This window comes from Somniosus microcephalus, chromosome 18, assembly GCF_052327205.1.
Source record: "Somniosus microcephalus isolate GS21.2 chromosome 18, FLI_Smic_1.0, whole genome shotgun sequence".
NCBI lineage: Eukaryota > Metazoa > Chordata > Chondrichthyes > Squaliformes > Somniosidae > Somniosus > Somniosus microcephalus.
The window spans coordinates 86,191,507-86,219,141 of record NC_141004.1 but is presented as its reverse complement, the minus strand read 5'-3'; the positions used below and the strand labels follow the sequence as shown (position 1 = coordinate 86,219,141).

At 45.7% G+C, this 27,635-nt stretch overlaps 1 protein-coding gene across 2 annotated transcripts in view; it reads left to right on the top strand.

Annotated features, from left to right (window-relative positions):
- Positions 1–27,635, top strand: part of LOC147105428 (uncharacterized) — a 233,887-nt gene that overhangs the window by 146,245 nt on the left and 60,007 nt on the right. For both annotated transcript variants that reach the window (XM_086011767.1, XM_086011768.1), the window contains exon 6: positions 14,013–14,120. In XM_086011767.1, the coding sequence (XP_085867893.1) occupies positions 14,013–14,120 (108 nt within the window). The remainder of the gene's footprint in view (positions 1–14,012; positions 14,121–27,635) is intronic.

Genomic DNA, 27,635 nt, shown 5'->3' with positions numbered 1-27,635 from the left:
ATGACAGTAATGCAGTAATCTGACAGTAACGCAGTAATCTGACAGCAACACAGTAATCTGACAAATGCAGTAATCTGACAGTAACGCAGTAATCTGACAGTAACACAGTAATCTGACGAACGCAGTAATCTGACAGTAACACTGTAATCTGACGAACGCAGTAATCTGACAGTAACACTGTAATCTGACAGTAACGCAGTAACCTGCAAATGCAGTAATCTGACAGTAACACTGTAATTGAACAATAACACAGTAATCTGACAGCAACGCAGTAATCTGAAAGTAACGCTGTAATCTGCAAACGCAGTAATCTGACAGTAACTATGTAATCTGACAGTAACGCAGTAATCTGTCAGTAACTCTGTAATCTGACAGTAACGCAGCAATCTGACAGTAACGCAGTAATCTAACAGTAACGCAGGAATCTGACAGTAACGCAGTAATCTGACAGTAACCCAGTAATCTGAGAGTAACACAATCTGACAGTAATGCAGTAATCTGACAACAACACAGTAATCTGACAGTAACACAGTAATCTGTCAGTAACACAGTAATCTAACAGTAACACAGTAATCTGACAGTAACACAGTAATCTGACAGTAACGCAGTAATCTGTCAGTAACACAGTAATCTGACAGCAACGCAGTAATCTGACAGTAATGCAGTAATCTGACAGTAACGCAGTAATCTGACAGTAACACAGTAATCTGCAATCACAGTAACTCAGTAATCTGCAATCACAGTAATCTGACAGTAACTCAGTAATCTGCAATCGCAGTAATCTGACAATAACTCTGTAATTTGACAGTAACGCAGTAATCTGAGAGTAATGCAGTAATCTGTCAGTAATGCTGTAATCTGACAGTAACAAAGTAATCTGAAAGTAACACAGTAATCTGACAGTAACGGAGTAATCTGCAATCGCAGTAATCTGACAGTAACTGTAATCTGACAGTAACACAGTAATCTGAGAGTAACGCAGTAATCTGTCGGTAATGGTGTAATCTGACAGTAACACAGTAATCTGACAGTAACACTTTAATATGACAGTAACACTGTAATCTGAGAGTAACGCAGTAATCTGAGAGTAACGCAGTAATCTGAGAGTAACACAGTAATCTGAGAGTAACACAGTAATCTGAGAGTAACACAGTAATCTGACAGTAACAGTAATCTGAGAGTAACGCAGTAATCTGACAATAACGCAGTAATCTGTCAGTAATGCTGTAATCTGACAGTAACACTGTAATCTGACAGTAACGCAGTAATCTGAGAGTAACGCAGTAATCTGACAGTAACACTAATCTTACAGTAACACAGTAATCTGACAAACGCAGTAATCTGACAGTAACACAATAATCTGACAGTAACACAGTAATCTGACAGTAACGCAGTAATCTAACAGTAACTCAGTAATCTGACAGTAACACATTAATCTGACAGTATCACAATAATCTGACAGTAACACAGTAATCTGACAAACGCAGTAATCTGACAGTAACGCAGTAACCTGACAGTAACGCAGTAATCTGACAAATGCAGAAATCTGACAAATGCAGTAATCTGACAGTAACCCTGTAATATGACAGAAAGCCAGTAATCTGACAGCAACGCAGTAATCTGACAGTAACGCAGTAATCTGACAGTAACTCGTAATCTGACAGTAACACTGTAATCTGACAGGAACACAGTAATCTGACAGTAACGCAGCAATCTGACAGTAACACAGCAATCCAACAGTAACTCTGTAATCTGACAGTAACACTGTAATTGGACAGTAACACAGTAATCTGACAGTAACGCAGTAATCTGAGAGTAACACAATCTGACAGTAACGCGGTAATCTGACAGCAACACAGTAATCTGACAGCAACACAGTAATCTGATAGTAACAGTGTAATCTGACAGTAACACAGTAATCTGACAGTAACACAGTAATCTGAGAGTAACGCAGTAATCTGACAGAAACGCAGTAATCTGACAGTAACACTGTAATCGGACAGTAACTCTTTAATTGGACAGTAACACAGTAATTTGACAGTAACACAGTAATTTGAGAGTAACGCTGTAATCTGACAGTAATGCAGTAATCTGACAGTAACACTGTAATCGGACAGTAACTCTTTAATTGGACAGTAACACAGTAACTTGACAGTAATGCAGTAATTTGACAGTAACGCAGTAATCTGACATTAACACAGTAATCTGACAGTAACACAGTAATCTGATAGTAACACAGCAATCTGACCAAAACACAGTAATCGGTGAGTAACACAGCAATCTGACAGTAACGCAGTAATCTGACAGTAACGCAGCAATCTGACAGCAACACTGTAATTGGACAGTAACACAGTTATCTGACAGTAACGCAGTAATCTGACAGTAACTCTCTAATCTGACAGTAACACAGCAATCTGACAGTAACACTGTAATTGGACAGTAACACAGTAATCTGAGAGTAACGCAGTAATCTGAAAAATGCAGTAATCTGACAGCAACACCGTAATCTGACAGTAACGCAGTAATCTGACAGAAACGCAGTAATCTGACAGCAACACCGTAATCTGACAGTAACGCAGTAATCTGACAGAAACACTGTAATCTGACAGTAACGCAGTAATCTGGTAGAAACACTGTAATCTGACAGTAACACAATAATCTGAGAGTAACGCAGTGATCTGAGAGTAACACAATCTGACAGTAACGCAGTAATCTGACAGTAACGCTGTAATCTGACAGTAACGCTGTAATCTGACAGCAACACAGTAATCTGACAGTAACGCTATCATCTGACGGTAACGCTGTACTCTGACAGTAACACAGTAATCTGACAGAAACGCAGTAATCTGACAAGCGCAGTAATCTGACAGTAACGCAGTAATCTGACAGTAATACTTTAATCTAACAGTAACACAGTAATCTGACAGTAACGCAGTAATCTGACAAATGCAGTAATCTGACAAATGCAGTAATCTGACAAATGCAGTAATCTGACAAATACAGTAATCTGACAGTAACGCAGTCATCGGACCGATGCAGTAATCTGACTGTAACGCAGTAATCTGAAAAATGCAGTAATCTGACAAATACAGTAATCTGACAGTAATTTAGTAATCTGACAGTAACGCAGTAATCTGAGAGTAACGCAGTAATCTGTCAGTAATGCTGTAATCTGACAGTAACACAGTAATCTGACAGCAACACAGTAATCTGACAGTAACGCTATTATCTGACAGTAACGCAGTAATCTGACAGTAATGCATTAATCTGACAGTAACGCATTAATCTGACAGTAACGCAGTAATCTGAGAGTAACGCAGTAATCTGACAGTAACTCTGTAATCTGACGGTAACTCACTAATCTGTCCGTAACACAGTAATCGGACAGTAATACAGTAATCTGACAGTAACGCAGTTATCTGACAGTAACACAGTAATCTGACAGTAATCTGACAGTAACGCAGTAATCTGACAGTAACGCAGTATTCTGAAAGTAACGCAGTAATCTGGCAGTAACGCAGTAACCTGACAGTAACGCTGTAATCTGACAGTAATCTGAGAGTAACGCTGTAATCTGACAGTAACACAGTAATCTGACAGTAACGCAGTAATCTGACAGTAATCTAAGAGTAACGCAGTAATCTGACAGTAACACAGTAATCTGACAGTAACGCAGTAATCTGACAGTAACACAATAATTTTTTTTTTAAAGATAGGAGCAGGAGTAGGCCATTCGGCCCTTCGAGCCTGCTCCGCCATTCAATGAGATCATGGCTGATCATCCAAATTCAGTACCCTGTCCCTGCCTTCTCCCCATATCCCTTGATCCCTTTAGCCTTAAGAAATATATCCAACTCTTTCTTGAATATATTTAATGAACTGGCCTCCACCGCCCTCTGGCAGAGAATTCCACAGGTTCACCACTCTCTGGGTGAAGAAATTCCTCCTCATTTCAGTGCTAAATGGCTTACCCCTTATCCTTAGACTATGACCCCTGGCTCTGGACTCCCCGGCCATCAGAAACATCCTTCCTGCATCCAGTCTGTCCAGGCCTGACAGAATTTTATAGGTTTCGATGAGATCCCCTCTCAATCTTCTAAACTCCAGTGAGTATAAGCCCAATCGACACAATCTCTCCTCATACGTCATTCCTGCCATCCCAGTTATCAGCCTGGTGAATCTTTGCTGCACTCCTTCCATGGCAAGAACGTCCTTCCTCAGGTAAGGCGACCAAAACTGCAAACAATACTCAAGGTGCGGTCTCACCAAGGCCCTGTACAACTGTAGCAAGACATCCTTGTTCCTGTATTCGAACCCTCTTGCTACGAAGGCCAACATACCATTTGCCTTCTTAACCGCCTGCTGCACCTGCATGCTTACCTTCAGCAACTGGTGCACAAGAACACCCAGGTCTCTCTGCACTTCCTCTTCTCCCAATCTATTGCCATTCAAATAATAATCTGCCTGCCTGTTTTTGCCACCAAAGTGGATAACCTCACATTTATCCACATTATCGTGCATTTGCCATGTTTCTGCCCAATCACCCAACCTGTCCAAATCGTACTGGAGTTTCACGACATCCTCCTCACAGCTTACCCTCCCACCCAGCTTTGTGTCGTCTGCAAATTTGGAGATATTACATCCAATTCCCTCGTCCAGATCATTAATATATATTGTGAACAGCTGGGGTCCTAGGATCGATCCTTGCGGTACCCCACTAGTCACTGCCTGCCACTCGGAAAACGACCCGTTTATTCCAACTCTTTGCTTTCTGTCCGCCAACCAGTTCTCTATCCAAGTCAATACCTTGCCCCCAATCCCATGTGCCTTAATTTTGCACGCTAATCTCTTATGTGGGACCTTATCGAAAGCCTTCTGAAAGTCCAAATACACCACATCCACTGGTTCTCCCTTATCTATTTTACCAGTTACATCCTCAAAAATTCCAGTAGATTAGTCAAGCATGATTTACCTTTTGTAAATCCATGTTGACTTTATCCGATCCTGTCACTGCTTTCCAAGTGCTCTGCTATTACATCTTTTATAATAGACTCCAGCATTTTCCCCACTACCGATGTCAGGCTTACCGGTCTATAATTCCCCACTTTTTCTCTACCACCTTTTTTGAATAGTGGGGTAACATTAGCTACCCTCCAATCCATGGGTACTGTTCCAGAGTCTATCGAGTTCTGGAAGATGACCAGCAATGCATCTACTATTTCTAGAGCCACTTCCTTAAGTACCCTGGGATGTAGATTATCAGGCCCTGGGGATTTATCGGCCTTCAGTCCCATCAATTTTCCTAACACCATTTCCCTACAAATACTGATTTCTTTCAGTTCCACCCTTTCATCAGACCCTATGTTCCCGGCATCTCTGGGAGGTTATTTGTGTCCACCTTTGTGAAGACAGAACCAAAGTATGAATATAGTTGGCCAGCCATTTCTTTGTTTCCCATTATAAATTCTCCTGATTCTGACTGCAAGGGACCTACGCTTGACTTCACCAATCTTTTTCTCTTCACATATCTATAAAAGCTTTTACAGTCAGTTTTTATGTTCCCTGCGAGCTTACTCTCATATTCTATTTTCCCTTTCTTAATTAATCCCTTTGTCCTCCTTTGTTGAATCCTAAACTGCTCCCAATCCTCAGGATTATTGCTTTTTCTGGCCAATTTAAATGTCCTCTCCTTGGATCTTATGCTATCCCTAATTTCCCTTTTTAGCCACGGTTGAGTCACCTTTTTTGTTTTATTTTTACGCCAAACTGGGATGAACAAATTCTGTAGCTCATCCATTCGGTCTTTGAATGTTTGCCATTGCCTATCCACCGTCAACCCTTTGAGTGCCATTCCCCAATCAATCCTACCCAACTCGCTCCTCAGACCATCGTAGTTTCCTTTATTTAAATTGAGGACCTCTGAGTCAACTACTTCATTCTCCATCTTAATGAAGAATTTGATCATATTATGATCGCACCGACCCAAGGGGCCTCGTCCAACAAGATTGCTAATTAATCCTTTCTCGTTACATAATACCCAGTCTAAGATGGCCTGATCTCTGGTTGGTTCCTCGACATATTGGTCCAGGAAACCATCCCGTAAACACTCCAGGAATTCCTCCTCCACAGTATTGTTACTAATTTGGTTGGCCCAATCTATTTGTAGATTAAAGTCACCCATGATGACTGCTGTGCCCTTATTGTACGCTTCTTTAATTTCCCTTTTCATGCCACCCCCAACCTCCGCCTTATTGTTGGGAGGTCTATATACCACTCCCGCTAATGTTTTTTTCCCCTTAGTATTTCTCAATTCTACTCTACAGATTCCACATCATCAGAGCTAATATCCTTCATTACAGTTGTATTAATCCCTTCTTTAACCAGTAATGCTACCCCACCTCCCTTTCCTTTTTGCCTATCTTTCCTGAATGCGAATACCTCTGGATGTTGAGTTCCCAGTCTTGGCCATCCTTGAGCCACGTTTCTGTAATCCCAACCAAATCATATTCATTTACCTCTATTTGCGCAGCCAATTCGTCCACCTTATTACAAATGCTCCTTGCATTAAGACACAAAGCCTTCAGGCTTGTTTTTTTAACGCTCTTAGACCTATTAGAATTATTATTTACTGTGGCCACGTTTGATTTAAACCGTTGATTTCTCTGACTGCCACTTTTGTTTTTCTCCTTCCTATCTTTTGCTTTTATCCCTGTTTCCCTTTCCTCTGTCTCCCTGCTCAGGTTCCCAACCCCCTGCCGTTTTAGTTTAAACCCCCCCGAACAGTGCTAGCAAACCTCCCCGCAAGGATATTTGTCCCGCTCTGGTTCAGGTGCAACCCGTCCGACTTGTACAAGTCCCACCTTCCCCAGAAGCAGGCCCGGTGATCCAGGAAACTAAAGCCCTCCCTCCTGCACCAACTCTTTAGCCACGCATTAATCTGCTCTATCCTCCTATTTCTATACTCACTAGCACGTGACACCGGGAGTAATCCAGAGATTACAGCCTTTGAGGTCCTGCTCTTTAATCTACTACCTAGCTCCCTAAATTCTTGCTGCAGGACCTCATCCCTCTTCCTACCCATGTCATTGGTCCCAATGTGAACCAGGACCTCTGACTGTTCACCCTCCCCCTTCAGAATGCCCTGCAGCCGTTCAGTGACATCCTTGACCCTGGCACCAGGGAGGCAACAAACCATCCTGGAGTCATGTCTATGGCCACAGAAATGCATATCTGTTCCCCTTACGATAGAATCCCCTGCCACTATTGCTCTCCCACTCTTTTTCCTCCCTTTCTGAGCAGCAGAAACACCCCTGGTGCCAGGAAGTTGGCTGCTGCTGCCTTCCTCTGGTAAGTCATCCCCCTCAACAGTATCCAAATCGGTATACCTGTTTGAGAGGGGGATGGCCACAGGGGTCCCCTGCACTACCTGCCTGCCTCTACTGCTCTACCTGATGGTCACCCATTTCCCTTCTGCCTGTGCAGCCCTTACCTGTGGCGTGACCACCTCACTAAACGTGTTATCCACGACCCTCTCAGCATCATGAATGCCCCAAAGCCCATCCATCCACAGCTCCAGCGCTGCAATGCGGTCTGCTAGTAGTTGCAGCTGGATGCATTTCTGGCACACATGGTCGTCAGGGACACAGGCAGCGTCCCTGAATTCCCAAATAGAGCAAGAGGAGCATAACACAGGGCTGGGCTGTCCTGACATGACTTACCCTTTAATTAATTTAAATTATTTCACTATCACCAATTAAAGATAAACTCTAAGGCGCTTGTATGGTTTACCAACAGTCCCCGCTACACCAGAAAAGACCGTAGCAACTATAAACCACAGAGTTAAAGTTTAAAAAAGAGAAATACTCACCCACCAATCACTTACCTGCTCCCTGGTGACGTCACACTCTGATTACTTCTCACCTCTCTCCCCGCTGCTGAGTTGGTAAGCCTCACTGCTCCCTGGAACTGGCCGGGCCTCGGTGCTCGCGTCGATTTTTATACCGGGCTCCTCCTCGACTCACTGCTCCCTGGAACTGGTCGGGCCTCGGTGCTCATGCCAGTTTTAATACCGGGCTCCTCCTCGCCTCACTGCTCCCTGGAACTGGTCGGGCCTCGGTGCTCGCGCCGGTTTTTATACCGGGCTCCTCCTCGCCTCACTGCTCCCTGGAACTGGTCGGGCCTCGGTGCTCGCGCCGGTTTTTATACCGGGCTCCTCCTCGCCTCACTGCTCCCTGGAACTGGTCGGGCCTCGGTGCTCGCGCCAGTTTTTATACCGGGCTCCTCCTCGCCTCACTGCTCCCTGGAACTGACAGTAACACAGTAATCTGACAGTAACAAAGTAATCTGACAGTAACGCAGTCATCTGACAGTAACGCAGTAATCTGACAGTAACGCAGTAATCTGACAGTAACGCAGTAATCTGACAGTAACACAGTAATCTGACAGTAACACAGTAATCTGACAGTAAGAACATAAGAAGTAGGAGCAGGAGTAGGGCATACGGCCCCTCGGGCCTGCTCCGCCATTCAATAGGATCATGGCTGATCCGAATCTAGACTCACGTCCACTTCCCTGCCCTCTCCCCGTAACCTCTAATTCCCTTATCTGCTAGGAAACTGTCTATCTCCATTTAAAATTTATTTAATGTTGCAGCTTCCACAGCTCTCTGGGGTAGCAAATTACATAGATTTGCTACCCTCTAAGTGAAGAAGTTTCTCCTCATCTCAGTTTTGAAAGGGCAGCCCCTTATTCTAAGATTATGTCCCCTAGTTCTAGTCTCACCCATCAGTGGAAACATCCTCCCCGCATCCACCCGATGAAGCCCTCTCACAATCTTATATGTTTCGATAAGATCGCCTCTCATTCTTCTGAACTCCAATGAGTAGAGGCCCAACCTACTCAACCTTTCCTCATACATCAACCCCCTCATCTCCGGAATCTCTGAACCGCCTCGAGAGCAAGTATATCTTTTCTTAAATATGGAAACCAAAACTGCACGCAGTATTCCAGGTGTGGCCTCACCAATACCCTGTATAACTGCAGCAAGACTTCCCTGTTTTTATACTCCATCCCCCTTGCAATAAAAGCCAAGATTCCATTGGCCTTCCTGATCACCTGCTGCACCTGCATACTAACTTTTTGTGTTTCATGCACCAGGACCCCCAGATCCCTTTTGTAGCACTTTGCAGTTTCTCTCCATTTAGATAATAACTTGCTCTTTGATTTTTTCTCCCAAAGTGCATAACCTCACACTTTCCAATATTATATTCCATCTGCCAAATCTCTGCCCACTCACTTAGCCTGTCTATGTCCTTTTGCAGGTTTTTTATGTCCTCCTCACTCACTGCTTTCCCTCCCATCTTTGTATCGTCGGCAAACTTGGATATGTTGCACTCGGTCCCTTCCTCCAAATCGTTAATATAGATTGTAAAGAGTTGGGGTGCCAGCACTGACCCCTGCGGAACACCACTAGTTACCGCAGTAATCTGACAGTAACGCAGTAACCTGACAGTAACGCAGTAACCTGACAGTAACGCTATAATCTCACAGTAACGCTATAATTGGACAGTAACACTATAATCTGACAGTAATACGCCCGAATGCTAGTGTCCATTATAAAAGATGTAATAGCAGAGCACTTGGAAAACAGTGACAGGATCAGACAAAGTCAACATGGATTTACAAAAGGTAAATCATGCTTGACTAATCTAGTGGAATTTTTTGTGGATGTAACTGGTAAAATAGATAAGGGAGAACCAGTGGATGTGATGTATTTGGACTTTCAGAAGGCTTTTGATAAGGTCCCGCATAAGAGATTAGCGTGTAAAGTTAAGGCACATGGGATTGGGGGCAAGGTATTGACTTGGACAGAGAACTGGTTGGCAGACAGGAAGCAAAGAGTTGGAATAAACGGGTCTTTTTCCGAGTGGCAGGCAGTAACTAGTGGGGTAACGCAGGGATCGGTCCTCGGACCCCAGCTATTCACAATATATATTAATGATCTAGACGAGGGAACTAGATGTAATATCTCCAAATTTGCAGATGAGACAAAGCTGGGTTGGCGTGTGTGCTGTGAGGAGGATGCCGAGAAACTCCAGGATGATTTGGACAGGTTGGGTGATTGGGCAGATGCATGGCAGATGCAATATAACGTGGATAAATGTGAGGTTATCCACTTTGGTGGCAAAAACAGGAAGGCAGATTATTATCTGAATGGCAATAGATTGGGAGAAGGGGAAGTGCAATGAGACCTGGGTGTCCTTGTGCACCAGTCTCTGAAGGTAAGCATGCAGGTGCAGCAGGCTTTTAAGAAGGCAAATGGCATGTTGGCCTTCGTAGCGAGAGGGTTTGAGTACAGGAACAAGGATGTCTTGCTGCAATTATACAGGGCCTTGGTGAGACCACATCTTGAGTATTGTGTGCAGTTTTGGTCGCCTTATCTGAGGAAGGATGTTCTTGCCATGGAAGGAGTTCAGCGAAGATTCACCAGGCTGATACCTGGGATGGCAGGAATGATGTATGAGGAGAGATTGATTCGATTGGGCTTGTACTCGCTGGAGTTTAGAAGAATGAGAGGGGATCTCATTGAAACTTATAAATTTCTGACAGGACTGGACAGACTAGATGCAGGAAGGATGTTCCCGATGGCCGGGGAGTTCAGAACCAGGGGTCACATTCTAAGGATAAGGGGTAGGCCATTTACATGGAAACATAGAAGATAGGAGCAGGAGTAGGCCATTCGGCCCTTCGAGCCTGCTCCGCCATTCAATGAGATCATGGCTGATCATCCAAATTCAGTACCCTGTCCCTGCCTTCTCCCCATATCCCTTGATCCCTTTCGCCTTAAGAAATATATCCAACTCTTTCTTGAATATATTTAATGAACTGGCCTCCACTGCCCTCTGTGGCAGAGAATTCCACAGGTTCACCACTCTCTGGGTGAAGAAGTTCCTCCTCATTTCAGTCCTAAATGGCTTACCCCTTATCCTTAGACTATGACCCCTGGTTCTGGACTCCCCGGCCATCCAAAACATCCTTCCTGCATCTAGTCTGTCCAGACCTGACAGAATTTTATAGGTTTCGATGAGATCCCCTCTCAATCTTCTAAACTCCAGTGAGTATAAGCCCAATCGACACAATCTCTCCTCATACGTCATTCCTGCCATCCCAGGTATCAGCCTGGTGAATCTTCGCTGCACTCCCTCCATGGCAAGAACGTCCTTCCTCAGGTAAGGTGACCAAAACTGCACACAATACTCAAGGTGCGGTCTCACCAAGGCCCTGTACAACTGTAGCAATACATCCTTGTTCCTGTACTCGAACCCTCTTGCTACGAAGGCCAGCATACCATTTGCCTTCTTAACCGCCTGCTGCACCTACATGCTTACCTTCAGCGACTGGTGAAAAATTGCACCCAGGTCTCTTTGCACTTCCCCTTCTCCCAATCTATTGCCATTCAAATAATAATCTGCCTTCCTGTTTTTGCCACCAAAGTGGATAACCTCACATTTATCCACATTATAGTGCATTTGCCATGCTTCTGCCCAATCACCCAACCTGTCCAAATCGTACTGGAGTTTCACGACATCCTCCTCACAGCTTACCCTCCCACCCAGCTTTGTGTCGTCTGCAAATTTGGAGATATTACATCCAATTCCCTCGTCCAGATCATTAATATATATTGTGAACAGCTGGGGTCCTAGGACCGATCCTTGCGGTACCCCATTAGTCACTGCCTGCCACTCGGAAAATGACCCGTTTATTCCAACTCTTTGCTTTCTGTCCGCCAACCAGTTCTCTATCCAAGTCAATACCTTGCCCCCAATCCCATGTGCCTTAATTTTGCACGCTAATCTCTTATGTGGGACCATATCGAAAGTCCAAATACACCACATTCACTGGTTCTCCCTTATCTATTTTACCAGTTACATCCTCAAAAAATTCCAGTAGATTAGTCAAGCATGATTTACCTTTTGTAAATCCATGTTGACTTTGTCCGATCCTGTCACTGCTTTCCAAGTGCTCTGCTATTACATCTTTTATAATAGACTCCAGCATTTTCCCCACTACCGATGTCAGGCTTACCGGTCTATAGTTCCCCGCTTTTTCTCTACCACCTTTTTTGAATAGTGGGGTAACATTAGCTACCCTCCAATCCATGGGTACCGTTCCAGAGTCGATCGAGTTCTGGAAGATGACCAGCAATGCATTTACTATCTCTAGGGCCACTTCCTTAAGTACCTTTAGGACAGAAATGAGGAGGAATATGTTCACCCAGAGAGTGGTGAACCTGTGGAATTCTCTACCACAGAAGGCAGTAGAGGCCAATTCATTAAATATATTCAAGAAGGAGTTGGATAATCATCATTTAATAGGACAAAGTCAGCATGGTTTTATGAAGGGGAAGTCATGTTTGACAAATTTGTTGGAGTTCTTTGAGGAAGTAACATATAGGGTGGATAAAGGGGAACCAGTGGACGTAGTGTATTTAGACTTCCAAAAGGCATTTGACAAGGTGCCACACAAAAGATTATTGCTTAAGATAAAAAATCACGGGATTGGGGGTAATATTCTGGCATGAATAGAGGATTGGCTATCTAACAGAAGGCAGAGAGTTGCGATAAATGGTTCATTCTCAGAATGGCAATCAGTAACTAGTGGTGTTCCGCAGGGACCGGTGCTGGGTCCCCAACTCTTTACAATCCATATTAACGATTTGGAGGAGGGGACCGAGTGTAACATATCAAAGTTTGCAGATGATACTAAGATGGGAGGGAAAGAAGTGAGTGAGGAGGACATTAAAAACCTGCAAGGGGACATAGACAGGCTAAGTAAGTGGGCAGAGATTTGGCAGATGGAATACAATACTGGAAAGTGTGAGGTTATGCACTTTGGCAGGAAAAATGATAAAGCAAGTTATTATCTTAATGGCAAGAAACTGGAAAGTACTGAAGTACAAAGGGATCTGGGGGTCCTGGTGCACGAAACTCAAAAGGTTAGTATGCAGGTGCAGCAAGTGATTAAGAAGGCCAATGGAATGTTGGCTTTCATTGCTAGGGGGATAAAAAATAAAAATAGGGATGTATTGCTTCAGTTGTACAAGGTATTAGTGAGACCGCACCTGGAATACTGCATACAGTTTTGGTGTCCATACTTAAGAAAAGACATACTTGCTCTCGAGTCAGTACAAAGAAGGTTCACTCGGTTAATCCCGGGGATGAGGGGATGGGCATATGAGGAGAGGTTGAGTAGATTGGGACTCTACTCATTGGAGTTCAGAAGAATGAGAGGCGATCTTATTGAAACATATAAGATTGTGAAGGGGTTGGATTGGGTGGATGCGGGGAGGATGTTCCCGATGATGGGTGAAACTAGAACTAGGGGGCATAGTCTTAGAATAAGGGGCTGCTCTTTCAAAACTGAGATGAGGAGGAACTACTTCACTCAAAGGGTGGTAGGTCCATGGAATATGCTGCCCCAAAAAGCTGTAGAAGCTACATCATTACATAAATTTAAAACAGAAATAGACAGTTTCCTAGAAGTAAAGGGAATAAAGGGTTATGGGGAGCGGGCAGGAATTTGGACATGAGCCTAGGTTCGGATCGGACATGGCCCTGTGGGTAGCGGAGCGGGCCCAGGGGCCGTGTAGCCTGATCCTGCTCCTATTTCGTGTGTCTAATTCTGTTAGATTCAGGAGATGGTTCTGTGATAGTAGATTGGCGGTTAGGATCAGATCAGCCATGATCTTATTGAATGGCGGAGCAGGCTCGAGGGGCCGATTGGCCTACTCCTGCTCCTATTTCTTATGTTCTTATATATTTCTTAAGGCTAAAGGGATCAAGGGGTATGGGGAGAAAGCAGGGACAGGGTACTGTATTTGGATGATCAGCCATGATCGCATTGAATGGCAGAGCAGGCTCAAGAGGCCGAATGGCCTACTCCTGCTCCTATCTTCTATGTTTCTATGTAAATAACCCATGATGTAACTGTTCCTGTCACATTTGTATCTACAGTTAAGAGATGTACCCTTCCATATGGTGACGTTGCAGCAGCAGTCACAACTGCAGTGATGGTCTACATATCCGTTGTGGGCTTGTGTTTTATCTTCGCAGTAAAGAAGAGTAAGTAATCATACATGTACAACAATGCTGCATTCAGCAAGTTTACTCCATGTAGTATTGAGATGGGCAATTGCCCCTTCAATTTCCACATAACTGAATTGAATGAAATATATTGTTTTCGTCTGTCCAAAGATTGCTCCTGACAGTGTTGATCATCCATGACACCAGGTGTGATCAATCTCCATCCACTAAATGCCTTCCATTAAACTCACCAAAACCATCCAAGCTATGTCCATAATACAACGGGACTGTGACCGTCACACTAACTGTCCAAGTGTTGTCGATAATACAACGGGACTGTGACCGTCACACTAACTGTCCAAGTGTTGTCCATAATACAACGGGACTGTGACCGTCACACTAACTGTCCGAGTGTTGTCCATAATACAACAGGACTGTGACCGTCACACTAACTGTCCAAGTGTTGTCCATAATACAACGGGACTGTGACCGTCACATTAACTGTCCAAGTGTTGTCGATAATACAACGGGACTGTGACCGTCACACTAACTGTCCAAGTGTTGTCGATAATACAACGGGACTGTGACCGTCACACTAACTGTCCAAGTGTTGTCCATAATACAACGGGACTGTGACCGTCACACTAACTGTCCGAGTGTTGTCCATAATACAACAGGACTGTGACCGTCACACTAACTGTCCGAGTGTTGTCCATAATACAACGGGACTGTGACCGTCACACTAACTGTCCAAGTGTTGTCCATAATACAACAGGACTGTGACCGTCACACTAACTGTCCGAGTGTTGTCCATAATACAACGGGACTGTGACCGTCACACTAACTGTCCGAGTGTTGTCCATAATACAACAGGACTGTGACCGTCACACTAACTGTCCAAGTGTTGTCCATAATGCAACAGGACTGTGACCGTCACACTAACTGTCCAAGTGTTGTCCGTAATACAACGGGACTGTGACCATCACACTAACTGTCCGAGTGTTGTCCGTAATACAACGGGACTGCGACTGTCACACTAACTGTTGGTGGAGTGGCGGTATGGACCTAATTACCAAATCTCACCTTGGTCTGTCCCTCTACTCCTTCTTTGAGCATCTCCTCTTGTTCCACCTCTCTCACCTCTCCTTTTAAATCCTGGTACTCGACCACGCACCCAAGTACCATGCCAAGTTTCTCACCGAGATACCTTCTCTGCTTTCATCCCTCTGCCTCTGTACCGACTGACTTCTCATCCTCGGTGATTTCAACCTCCATCTCATCATGCTCTCTCTCCTCTGCGTTTACATACGATTACATAGGATATAGGGCACATAAACAGGCCATTCGGCCCAACCAGTCCATGCTGGTGTTTATCCTCCACTCGAGCCTCCTCCCGTCTTTCCTCATCTCAATCTATCAGCGTAACCCTCTATTCCCTTTTACTCTCGTATTCTATTTTCCCTTTCTTTATCAATTTCTTGGTCCTCCTTTGCTGAATTCTAAAAATCCTCCCAATCCTCAGGTTTACTACTCTTTTTGGAAACATTATAAGCCTCTTCCTTTGATCTAATACTATCTTTAACTTCTCTTGATAGTTACGGTTGGACCACTTTTCCTGTGGGGTTTTTGTGCCTTAAAGGAATGTATATTTGTTGTAAATTATGTATTAATTCTTTAAATACTAGCCATTGCTTGTCTACCGTCATACCTTTTAATGTAATATCCCAATCTACCTTAGCCAACTCACCCCTTATACCTACGTAGTTTGCTTTGTTTAGATTTAAGACTCTAGTTTCGAATTTAACTATATCACTTTCAAACTCAATATAAAATTCTATCATATTATGTTCACTCTTCCCTAAAGGCCCCTTTACTACTAGGTTATTAATTAACCCTTTCTCATTGCACAATACTCGATCTAAAATAGCCTGTTCCCTAGTTGGTTCGTCAACATACTGATCTAGAAAACTATCTTGCATACATTCCATGAATTCGTCCTCCACACTATTACTGAAAATTTGGTTTGCCCAGTCTATATGTAGATTAAAGTCCCCCATTGTAGTGTATGTACCTTTAAGAGGAACGATGTTTTTTTGAAGCCCCTGTGTACTGTAGTACCGGTAGTGACCACTCGGGTATATAAGCTTGTATAGCGTCTTGTATAGTTAGTTCACCTCCAGACTTTGTTCAGTAAACACTTGTTAAATCAACTCCTGCATTCCATGTCTCCATTAACACACGGATTCAACAGTGGCGACGAGTTAGAAACGAACTTACCTGCAATTCTGCAGCACCTCAAGGAGATCGATTCCTCAGACGAAGGTCAAAGAAAAAAAAACTCTGGTTTCACCAGCTAAACAGGCTGGTGGCAGGTAGTGCACTGATCCTTCCTGGGCGGCGGGCTGTGGCTCTGATCGGGTGGCTCTGCAGCGGGGCCGGGCAGCGAGTCGGAAAGCAGAAGCAAACAGAGACAGAGGGTGGAGCACTCAGGAGACGGCCGGCGCTGCAAAGCAGGTCGGCGTTCGGACCGAGCAGAGGGAGGGGAAAGTCCCAGAGAGTCCGACGGGAACAATTCCCCAAGTGACGGAGAAACTGTTTAAAATATATGTGTAAATAAAAAAATAGAAATACCGCGGAGAACAGCGTTGGCGGCAGCGGCGGGAAAGCGCGGGAGGCGCCATCTTGACTCGGCAGGGAAGAAGGAAAAGCGCGGGAGGCGCCATTTTTGATTTTCAGGATGCCTAAGACTGGCAATATTACTGCTTTCGATAGTGATATAGAGGATTGGACCACATATGTGGAAAGAGTGGAGGTATATTGCAAGGCGAATGAAATAGCGGATGATAAAAAGGCATCGGTACTTCTAAATCTGATGGGCGCAAGGACATACGGGCTGTTACGAAACTTGGTCACTCCAGCCAAACCGATGGACAAGAATTTTAAGGAGATTGTTGATACCCTACAGGAGCACTTAAACCCAACACCGCTGCTGATAGCGGAACGATTCAAATTCTTCAGGAGGAATCAGCACAAGAATGAAAGTAACGCTGATCACCTCACCGAATTACGAAAGCTGTCAAAGCACTGCCAATTCGGGGCAGGACTGGCAGATTCTCTGAGACAAATTCGTCTGCGGTCTCCTAAGCGAAGGAACACAGAAAAGACTACTTTCTGAGAAAGATTTGACACTGGACAAGGCTTTCAGTGTGGCTGTATCATACGAAGCAGCAGCAAGAGGAGCTGCAGAGATACAGCAAAAGCCACAGGACTTCGGCACCCATGAAATGACACGGGGTTTCGAGAGATGTTATCACTGCGGCAGATCCACCCATGACCAGAGGGACTGCTGGTTCAAGGACAAAGCATGCAGGCAATGCGGAAAGATGGGACACATTGCACGTGTATGCAGATCTGGAAAAAAATCCGCTGACAGTAAAAAGGTCAATAAGGAAAAGTACAGAAAGGTACAAATGATGACGGACAGTAGCTCCGAAGACCAGAAGAGCGATAGCGACTCCGGAAACAAGAGACTAAGCTGTCTCAAATTACATTATGTAATTGCCAAAGAAGATTACCAGACCATTTGGGTTACCCTCACGATAGCGGGGTCCCCAGTTAAAATGGAGCTAGATACAGGATCAGCTCTGACCGTCATAAGTCGACGGGATTACGAGCGGCTATTTCCGCATATACCTTTGAAAGACACATCCATTATCTTGAAGACATATACAGGGCAGAAAGTATACCCCAGAGGAAAAATAAGGGTGCCTGTTGTATACAACGGCAAGGAAATACAGAAGTTGTATTTATACGTTCTGTAAGATGGTGGTCCACCGTTGTTGGGACGTGAATGGATCAGAAAGATACGTTTAGACTGGCACTCCATTCAGGCACTGACGGTGACCAGTAAGAAAAAAAATGATGATGACGTTATACCTGGACGATTAAAAGAAATCTTGGCTAACGCCAAAGAAGTGTTTCAACAGGAACTAGGAACCCTGAAAGGCGCCACCGCCTCAATAAAAGTGGAAGATGCGGCAATTCCCAAGTTTTTTAAGGCAAGGCCGGTGCCATACACAATTCGTCCAGCAGTCGAGGCAGAGCTGGAGAATTTGGAAAAAGCAGGCGTGTTATCCAAGGTAGATTGGAGCGAGTGGGCAACACCCATCGTCCCGGTCATGAAGAAAACGTTGAATAATGATAAATCTGAAGAACAGAGAAAAATTCGCATCTGTGGGGACTTCAAGGTGACTGTAAACCCGGTTCTTCACACGGTACAGTATCCTCTTCCGAGGATAGAAGATATTTTCGCCTCACTATCCGGAGGGAAACGTTTCACCAAAATTGACTTGGCACAGGCATATCTACAGATGGAGGTTGAGGAGGCCTCCAAAAAGTATCTCACGATAAACACACACAAAGGCCTGTACCAGTACAATCGACTGGTTTTCGGAGTAGCATCAGCTCCAGCTATCTGGCAAAGAGCTATGGAGCAAGTCCTGCAAGGGATTCCGGGGACTCGATGCTACCTAGACGACGTCCTTGTAACAGGAGAAAACGACAACGAGCACCTTGCCAATTTGGAGAAGGTGCTCACGAGGCTGAGAGAACGGGGCCTACGAGCAAATCGCCCCAAGTGCGAATTTTTCCAGAAACAAATATCACAGAATCACAGAATCACAGAAACCCCACAGTGCAGATAGAGGCCGTTTCGGCCCATCGAGCCTGCACCGACACATATCCCACCCGATCCCCGTAACCCCTACACCAACACATATCCCACCCTATCCCCGTAACCCCACGTATTTAACCCCCCTAACACTAAGGGTCAATTTTTTTTTTTAATCATAGCCAATCAACCTAACCTGCACATCTTTGGACTGTGGGAGGAAACCGGAGCACCCGGAGGAAACCCACGCAAACACGGGGAGAATGTGCAAACTCCACACAGACAGTCGCCCGAGGCCGGATTCGAACCCGGGTCCCTGGCGCTGTGAGGCAACAGTGCTAACCACTATGCCACCGTGCTGCCCATATCATATTGTGGCCATGTCATTAACGAAGAAGGGTTGCATAAGTCACCTGAAAAAATTGAAGCGGTCGTAAAAGCCCCAGCGCCTGAAAATGTCTCACAATTAAGGTCGTTCCTGGGATTAATAAATTACTATCATAAATTTTTACCGAACTTGTCAACGGTTCTGCACCCTCTTAATGCACTGCTACAAATGGGAGTAATTTGGAAATGGAGCGAAGACTGTAAACGGGCCTTCCATAAATGCAAAGGCTTGATCACATCCAAGGAAGTGTTGGCTCATTACAACCCATCACTGCCAATCAGACTGGCGTGCGATGCATCCCCTTACGGCGTGGGAGCAGTATTATTGCATAGATTCCCTGATGGCTCGGAGCGGCCGATAGCTTTTGCGTCACGCTCATTGAACTCAGCTGAGCGTAACTATGCCCAGATCGACAGGGAGGCACTCAGCCTGGTGTGGGGGGTGAAGAAATTCAACCATTACCTACACAGACAAAAATTTACCTTGTTGACTGACCATCAACCCCTCATCTCCATATTCAACCCTAAAAAGGGCGTTCCCATTATGACAGCGCAAAGGCTACAGAGGTGGTCCCTTTTCCTAGGGGCACACCAATATGACATAGAATACAAAGGAACAAAACAGCATGGGAATGCTGACGGGTTATCGCGCCTACCGTTGCCAACGTGGAGATGTTCCACTCGACCATAGTGGAATGTCTACCAGTGACAAATTCTACCATTGAAAAGGAAACAAGAAATGACCCGACTCTCTCATGAGTCTACGATTTAACGGTGAAGGGATGGCCAGCACATGGCGAACCACTGTTGCCAGCATTCTCGCAAAGAAGAGAACAGCTGTCAGTGTGCAGAGGAACCTTGATGTGTGGATCCAGAGTGGTGATTCCACCCAAACTCCAGGATAAAGTGCTAAAGGAGCTTCACGAGTGGCATCTGGGTGGAGTGAAAATGACGAACTTAGCCAGAGCGTTTGTGTGGTGGCCAGGTATCGATGGAGACATCGAAGAAATGACCAAGAGCTGTCTAGGATGCCAGAAGGTCCAAAACGCCCCACCACAAGCCCCTCTACATCCATGGGAGTGGCCCTCATCTCCATGGCAAAGGGTACATATCGACTTTGCTGGTCCATTTATGGACTCGATGTTCTTAATCGCGGTGGATGCACACTCCAAGTGGCCGGAGGTAATAAAGATGTCCTCCACCACCACGGGAAAAACCGTCACAGTATTAAGGACCATATTCGCCAGGAATGGGCTGCCTGAACAGATCTGTTCTGATAATGGACCGCAATTTGTATCCGAAGAATTCAGGAAGTTCTTAAAAAAACAATGGGGTTAAGCACTACACGTCCGCCCCATACCATCCCGCCACCAATGGATTAGCTGAAAGGTTTGTCCAGACCTTCAAGAAGGCCATAAAGGCCATGGGTAATGAAGACATAAATCTACAACATAAGGTAGATAACTTCTTGTTTGCGTACAGGAATGCAACACGTGGTTACAAACCAAACCCCCGCCATGATGTTTTTCAATAGAAGACTAAGATGCCGGCTGGATTTGATCAAGCCAAACATCAGAAGGGACGTAGAGAACCGGCATTTCAAATCATGAATGAAAGGCCAACTAAAACCTTCCAGATAGGTCAACAAGTTTTGGCACGGGACTACCATACCGAGAAATGGCAGCCTGGAACTATTTGCACACGACTAGGACCGCTGATGTATACCGTGGACATAGGAGAAAGCATAATAAGGCGCCATGCTGACCAGATCATAGAGTCATCCGAAAAGGGACAACCTACACCACAACTCTATACGCCTAGTGATGAAGCAGAGATACCCATAGTATCTACCTCCGATCCGGTGATACTGGAACCAGATGAACCCGACACTGGCATTCAAGCCGAATCGACCTTGCCAAAAGAACCTACTACACCGAGGCATTATCCGGACCAAGTCAGGAAGCCTCCAGAGAGACTGAATTTGTAATTGATTAACTTCAGCAAATGTCTAGATTATTGTTCTTGTAAAAATGTTATTTAATGATTACTTAAAATGTTATGTACTATTTATCTAAAAGGGGAGGAATTGTAGTGTATGTACCTTTTAAGAGGAACTATGTTTTTTTGAAGCCCCTGTGTACTGTAGTACCGGTAGTGACCACTCGGGTATATAAGCCTGTATAGCGTCTTGTATAGTTAGTTCACCTCCAGACTTTGTTCAGTAAACACTTGTTAAATCAACTCCTGCATTCCGTGTCTCCATTAACACACGGATTCAACACCCATGATTACTGTATTACCCTTGTTACATGTGCCTCTAATTTCCTGATTTATATTCCGCCCTACATTACAACTACTGTTTGGGGGCCTATAAACAACTCCCACCAATGTTTTCTGCCCTTTGCTGTTTCTTAGCTCCACCCAAATTGATTCTACTTCTTGATTTTTGGAGATAAAATACTTTCTCTCTACCGCCTTTATCCCATCCTTTATTATCAGGGCTCCCCCTCCTTTGTTTCTTCTGCAGGCTTCAATCGGTGGGGATGCGGAGAGTCTCACATCTCACCGACAGAGATGACAGATGGCCATTGCATTCTCCAATGCAACAACTGTAATGTATATACCTTTAAGGGGGGAACTATCTTTTACAGCTCATGTATACTGCAGTACCGGCAGTGACCACACCTGTATATAGCATTGAGTAGTAATCTCTACAGACCAGTTCCAGTGTGAGCCACGTTTAGTAAACACCTGTTGTACCGTTCTCCTGCAGTCTGTGTCTTATTATACACGGACACAACATTGGGACAAGGCAAGTTCGAACCTACCTGCAACTCTGCATCACCTCCCGGGGATTTGTTCCTGGAGATCAGTGGATTGGAGGTCAAGGCCAGAGACTCGGGCATCAACCACGGGCAACCGCCCAGTCATCCAGCAGAGACTCGAGAATTGTGGGGGAGGCTGTCGAGAGCCAGGCTTGGCTTTCCAGTCGAGGTGGTCCAGCAAAACGGGCTGGCAACAGGTAGTGCGCAGACCCTTCCCGGACAGCGGCGGGCTAGGGCCCGACCAAGCGGCACAGCAAAGGGCCGAGCAGCGTCGATGAGGGAGAGAGAGAGGGCAGAGCGCACAGGGCGCAGCCAGTGTTCAGGGGCCGAGCAGCGTCGGAGAGAGGGAGAGAGAGACGCACAGAAACCCGCGAGGCGCCGCCATTGCCGCGAGGACCGCCGTGAGCGGCATTGGCAGCAGTGCAGGAGAAGCGCGCGAAACCTACAGGGCATCGCCATTGCCACGAGAACCGCCGGGAGCGGCGTTGGCAGCAGCGGGGGAGGAAGGAAAGCGCGGGAGACGCCATTTTAAGTGATTGGGAGACGCCATTTTAAACCACACCCAAAATGCCGAAGCATGGCAGTATCACCGCATTTGACAATGAAGTTGAAGATTGGACTGCATATGTCGAACGAATAGAGGTATACTGCAAGGCAAATGAGGTGTCAGATGACAAGAAAGCGTTGGTATTGTTAAATTTAATGGGTGCAAAGACGTATGGTTTATTACGAAATCTAGTAACCCCAACGAAGCCAATGGAAAAGAGTTTTGAAGACATAGTAACGATACTACAGGAACATTTAAACCCCACACCGCTGCTGATAGCAGAAAGATTCAAGTTTCACAAACGGAACCAGCATAAGGATGAAAGCAATGCTGATTATTTAACAGAACTGCGCAAACTATCGAAACACTGCCAGTTTGGAGCGAGACTGGCAGATACCTTAAGGGACAAGTTTGTGTGTGGGCTTCAAAGTGAATGAACCCAGAAACGGCTTTTATCTGAAAAGGACCTTACGCTGGCAAAGGCTTTCAGCATTGCGGTATCATATGAAGCAGCAGCACGGGGCACTGCAGAGATACAACAGAGACCGCAAGAATATGGCACAAACGAAATGTCATATGGAACAGAGAAGTGCAATCGCTGCGGCAGAACAACACATGACCAGAATGATTGCTGGTTCAAAGACAAAGTGTGCAGACAGTGTGGAAAAGTAGGACACATTGCACGAGCCTGCAGGTCGGGAAAGAAAACCAGCAATAAGAAACCTACCAGAGTAAAGTACAAGAAGGTACATAAGATGACGGAGAATAGTTCAGATGAACAAAAGAGTGATAACGACTCCGAAAGCAGGGAACTGAGTTGTCTGAAACTACATAATGTGATCACAACGGAGGATCACTGAACCATTTGGGTCACTCTCAAGATAGCAGGAGTCCAGCTAAAGATGGAATTGGACACAGGATCAGCCCTAACAGTCATAAACCGACGGGACTACGAGCGGCTATTTTCACACATACCCTTGAGAGACACAAAAATTATTTTGAAGACGTACACGGGGCAAAAAGTCTACCCCAAAGGAAAAATAAGGGTGACCGTTATATATAACGGTAAGGAAACACCAAAACTAGACCTGTATGTATTGCAAGATGGAGGACCACCATTACTGGGACTTGAATGGGTCCGGAAAATACAACTGGATTGCCATTCCATACAGGCACTGACTGTGGCTGACAAAAAGGATGACGACATCACACCTGGGCGACTGTCAAAGATCCTAACTGACGCGAAAGAAGTGTTCCAGCAAGGACTCGGAACACTAAAAGGCATGACAGCGACGATTAAAATTGAAGAAAACGCAAGCCCAAAATTTTTTAAGGCCAGACCGGTACCTTATGCGATCCGCCCAGCCGTCGAAGCAGAGCTGGAGAGTCTAGAATGTTCAGGTGTACTGTCCAAGGTAGACTGGAGCGAGTGGGCTACACCCATTGTCCCTGTGATGAAAAAGTCGTTGAGCAGCATGCCTGGGGAACCAAGGAAGGTTCGCATCTGTGGGCACTTTAAGGTAACAGTGAACCCGATCCTTCACACCGTACAATATCCACTTCCGCGGATTGAAGATATTTTCGCCTCGCTATCTGGAGGGAAACGCTTCACTAAGATTGATATGGCCCAGGCGTATCTGCAAATGGGGGTAGAAGAAGCATCAAAAAAATACCTCACAATCAACACCCATAAAGGTCTCTACCAATACAACCGGCTGGTATTCGGGGTAGCATCAGCTCCGGCTATTTGGCAGAGGGCAATGGAACAAGTCCTGCAAGGGATCCCAGGGACCCAGTGTTATTTGGACGACATCCTGGTCACGGGCGAAAATGACAGTGATCACCTTGCCAACCTGGAGCACCTTGCCAATCACTAGATTGCAGGAATATGGGCTCCGAGCTAACCGCCCCAAATGCGAGTTTTTTAGAAAACAGATCTCGTATTGTGGCCACATTATCGATAAAGAGGGGTTACATAAGTCCCCAGAGAAGATTGAGGCAGTAGTCAAGGCTCCAGCACCGGAAAATGTGTCACAACTGAGGCCGTTCCTCGGGCTGGTAAACTACTACCATAAGTTCTTGCCAAATTTGTCTACAATACTACACCCACTGAACACCCTACTGCAAACTGGGGTGCCATGGAAGTGTAGTGACGAATGGAGACGAGCTTTCCAGAAGAGCAAAACACTAATCACATCGAAAGAGGTATTGGCCCATTACAACCCGGCATTACCAATTCGGTTGGCATGTGATGTGTCACCCTACGGCATTGGAGCGGTGCTGTCGCACAAATTCTCAGATGGCTCAGAGGGGCCAATAGCCTTTGCGTCACGATCACTAACCTCAGCCGAGCGTAACTACGCCCAGATTGACAGGGAGGCCCTCAGCCTAGCGTGGGGAGTGAAAAATTTCAATCACTATCTGCACGGGCAGAAATTCACCTTGCTGACTGATCACCAGCCTCTTCTCTCCATTTTTAATCCGAAGAAGGGCGTTCCGGTGATGACTGCGCAACGACTACAAAGATGGTCACTTTTTCTAGGGGTGCACCACTATGCGATTGAATATAAGGGCACGAAACAGCATGCAAATGCTGATGGGCTATCATGCCTGCCACTGCCTACTGCGGAGGAAGCACCAGCAGTGGATCCTGTCGAAATATTCCATTCGATTATAGTTGAATACCTACCAGTAACTAACGCTTGTATCGAAAAGGAAACCCGAAATGACCCGACACTGTCTCGGGTATATGATTTGACGGTGAAGGGATGGCCAGCACATGGCGACTCACTGTTGCCAGCATTCTCGACAAGGAGAGACCAGCTGTCAGTGTGCCGGGGGACCTTGATGCGTGGATCCCGAGTGGTAATTCCACCCAAGTTAAGGGATAGAGTGCTCAATGAGCTTCATGAGGGTCATCTGGGAGGGGTAAAAATGAAAAGCCTAGCCAAGGCTTATGTGTGGTGGCCGGGAATCGATAAACAAATCAAGGACCTGACCAAGAGCTGCTCAGGATGCTTGAAAGTCCAAAATGCACCACCACAGGCCCCTCTACACCCATGGGAGTGGCCCTCATCTCCATCGCAACGGGTGCATATTGATTTTGCTGGTCCATTCATGGACTCAATGTTTTTAATAGCCGTGGATGCGCACTCAAAATGGCCTCAGGTCATCAATATGTCCTCCACCACCATGGAGAAAACTATTGCAGTCCTACGGACCATTTTTGCCAGGAATGGCTTGCCAGAACAGATTTGCTCCGACAACGGACCACAGTTTGTGTCCGAAGAGTTCCGGAGGTTCTTGAAAAAGAATGGGGTAAGGCATTACACATCTGCCCCGTATCATCCAGCCACAAATGGATTGGCTGAGAGGTTCGTACAAACCTTTAAGAAGGCAATAAAGGCTATGTACAATGACAACATTCCGCTGCAGCACAAGGTGGACAATTTCCTGTTCGCCTACCGGAATGCAACACATGCAGTCACCAATCAGGCCCCAGCCATGATGTTCTTTAACCGAAGGTTAAGATCTCGCCTGGATTTGCTCAGACCAAACGTACGAAGAGATGTTGAGAGTAAGCAATTCCAGCACATCCATGAGAAGCCAACAAGGAGCTTCAATGTAGGGCAACCAGTCTTGGCCCACGACTACCGAACAGAAAAATGGCAGCCAGGAATGATATGCACACGGCAGGGCCCACTAATGTAAACAGTGGACGTTGGGGAGAGCATCGTGAGACGCCATGCTGACCAGATCCTAGAGTCACAGGAACAAGTCAACCCCATGCCTCGCCCATACGTACCTGCTGATGAACCCGATGTACAGGTCGCATCTACCCCAGAAACAGTAGCATCGAAAACTGATGAACCAACCGACGACAGGGGGCCAGAATCGCCTCCGCACCAAGAGCAAGACGCTCGGGAAAGGCGCTATCCAGAAAGGATCAGGAAGGCTCCCCAAAGACTGAATATATAAATAGACTATTTTCAGCTAATGTTGCATGTTAAAAGTGTTAATTGTAATTAGTTTGATATTTAATTGTTAAATGAGTGTTATGGTACTGTTAATCTAAAAGGGGAGGAATTGTATTGTATATACCTTTTTAGGGGGGAACTATCTTTTACAGCTCATGTATACAGCAGGACCGGCACTGACCACACCTGTATATAGCACTGAGTAGTAATCTGTACAGACTAGTTCCAGTGTGAGCCACGTTTAGTAAACAGCTGTTGTACCGTTCTCCTGCTGTCTGTGTCTTATTATACACGGACACAAGAACAACCATCTAATTTCTGCAAAAAAAAAGGTTTGATGAGGTCTTGAATTCAAGAACTCATCAAACTACAGAGAATGTCACTGTTTGACAGCTTCACAGAGCTGTCAAACGATGACAATTCACCTGTCAAAGATTTTTGACAGATGAAACGTCATACGTTGACATTCTCTGTAACCGGCTTTCCCTTAATTCGCCTGCTAAACCCGCTGGGTGGTCTTAACAAGGTTAATCAAGGGAAAATAGCGTGGGTTGGCCAGAAGTTGATGGAGGTGGGACTGAAACCTGATCCTCTCTGATCCTCTCCTCTCTGAGCCTCTCTTCCCCTCTGATCCCCTCTCCTCTCTGATCCCCTCTCTCTGATCCTCTCTCCTCTCTGATCCTCTCTCCCCTCTGATCCCCTCTCCTCTCTGATCATCTCTCCTCTCTGATCCCCTCTCCTCTCTGATCCTCTCTCCTCTCTGATCCCCTCTCCTCTCTGATCCCCTCTCCTCTCTGATCATCTCTTCTCTCTGATCCCCTCTCCTCTCTGATCCTCTCCTCTGATCCTCTCTCCTCTCTGATCCTCTCTCCTCTCTGATCCTCTCTCCTCTCTGATCCCCTCTCCTCTCTGATCTCCTCTCCTCTCTGATCCCCTCTCCTCTCTGATCCCCTCTCCTCTCTGATCCCCTCTCCTCTCTGATCATCTTTCCTCTCTGATCCCCTCTCCTCTCTGATCCTCTCTCCTCTCTGATCCTCTCTCCTCTCTGATCCCCTCTCCTCTCTGATCTCCTCTCCTCTCTGATCCCCTCTCCTCTCTGATCCCCTCTCCTCTCTGATCCTCTCTCCTCTCTGATCCCCTCTCCTCTCT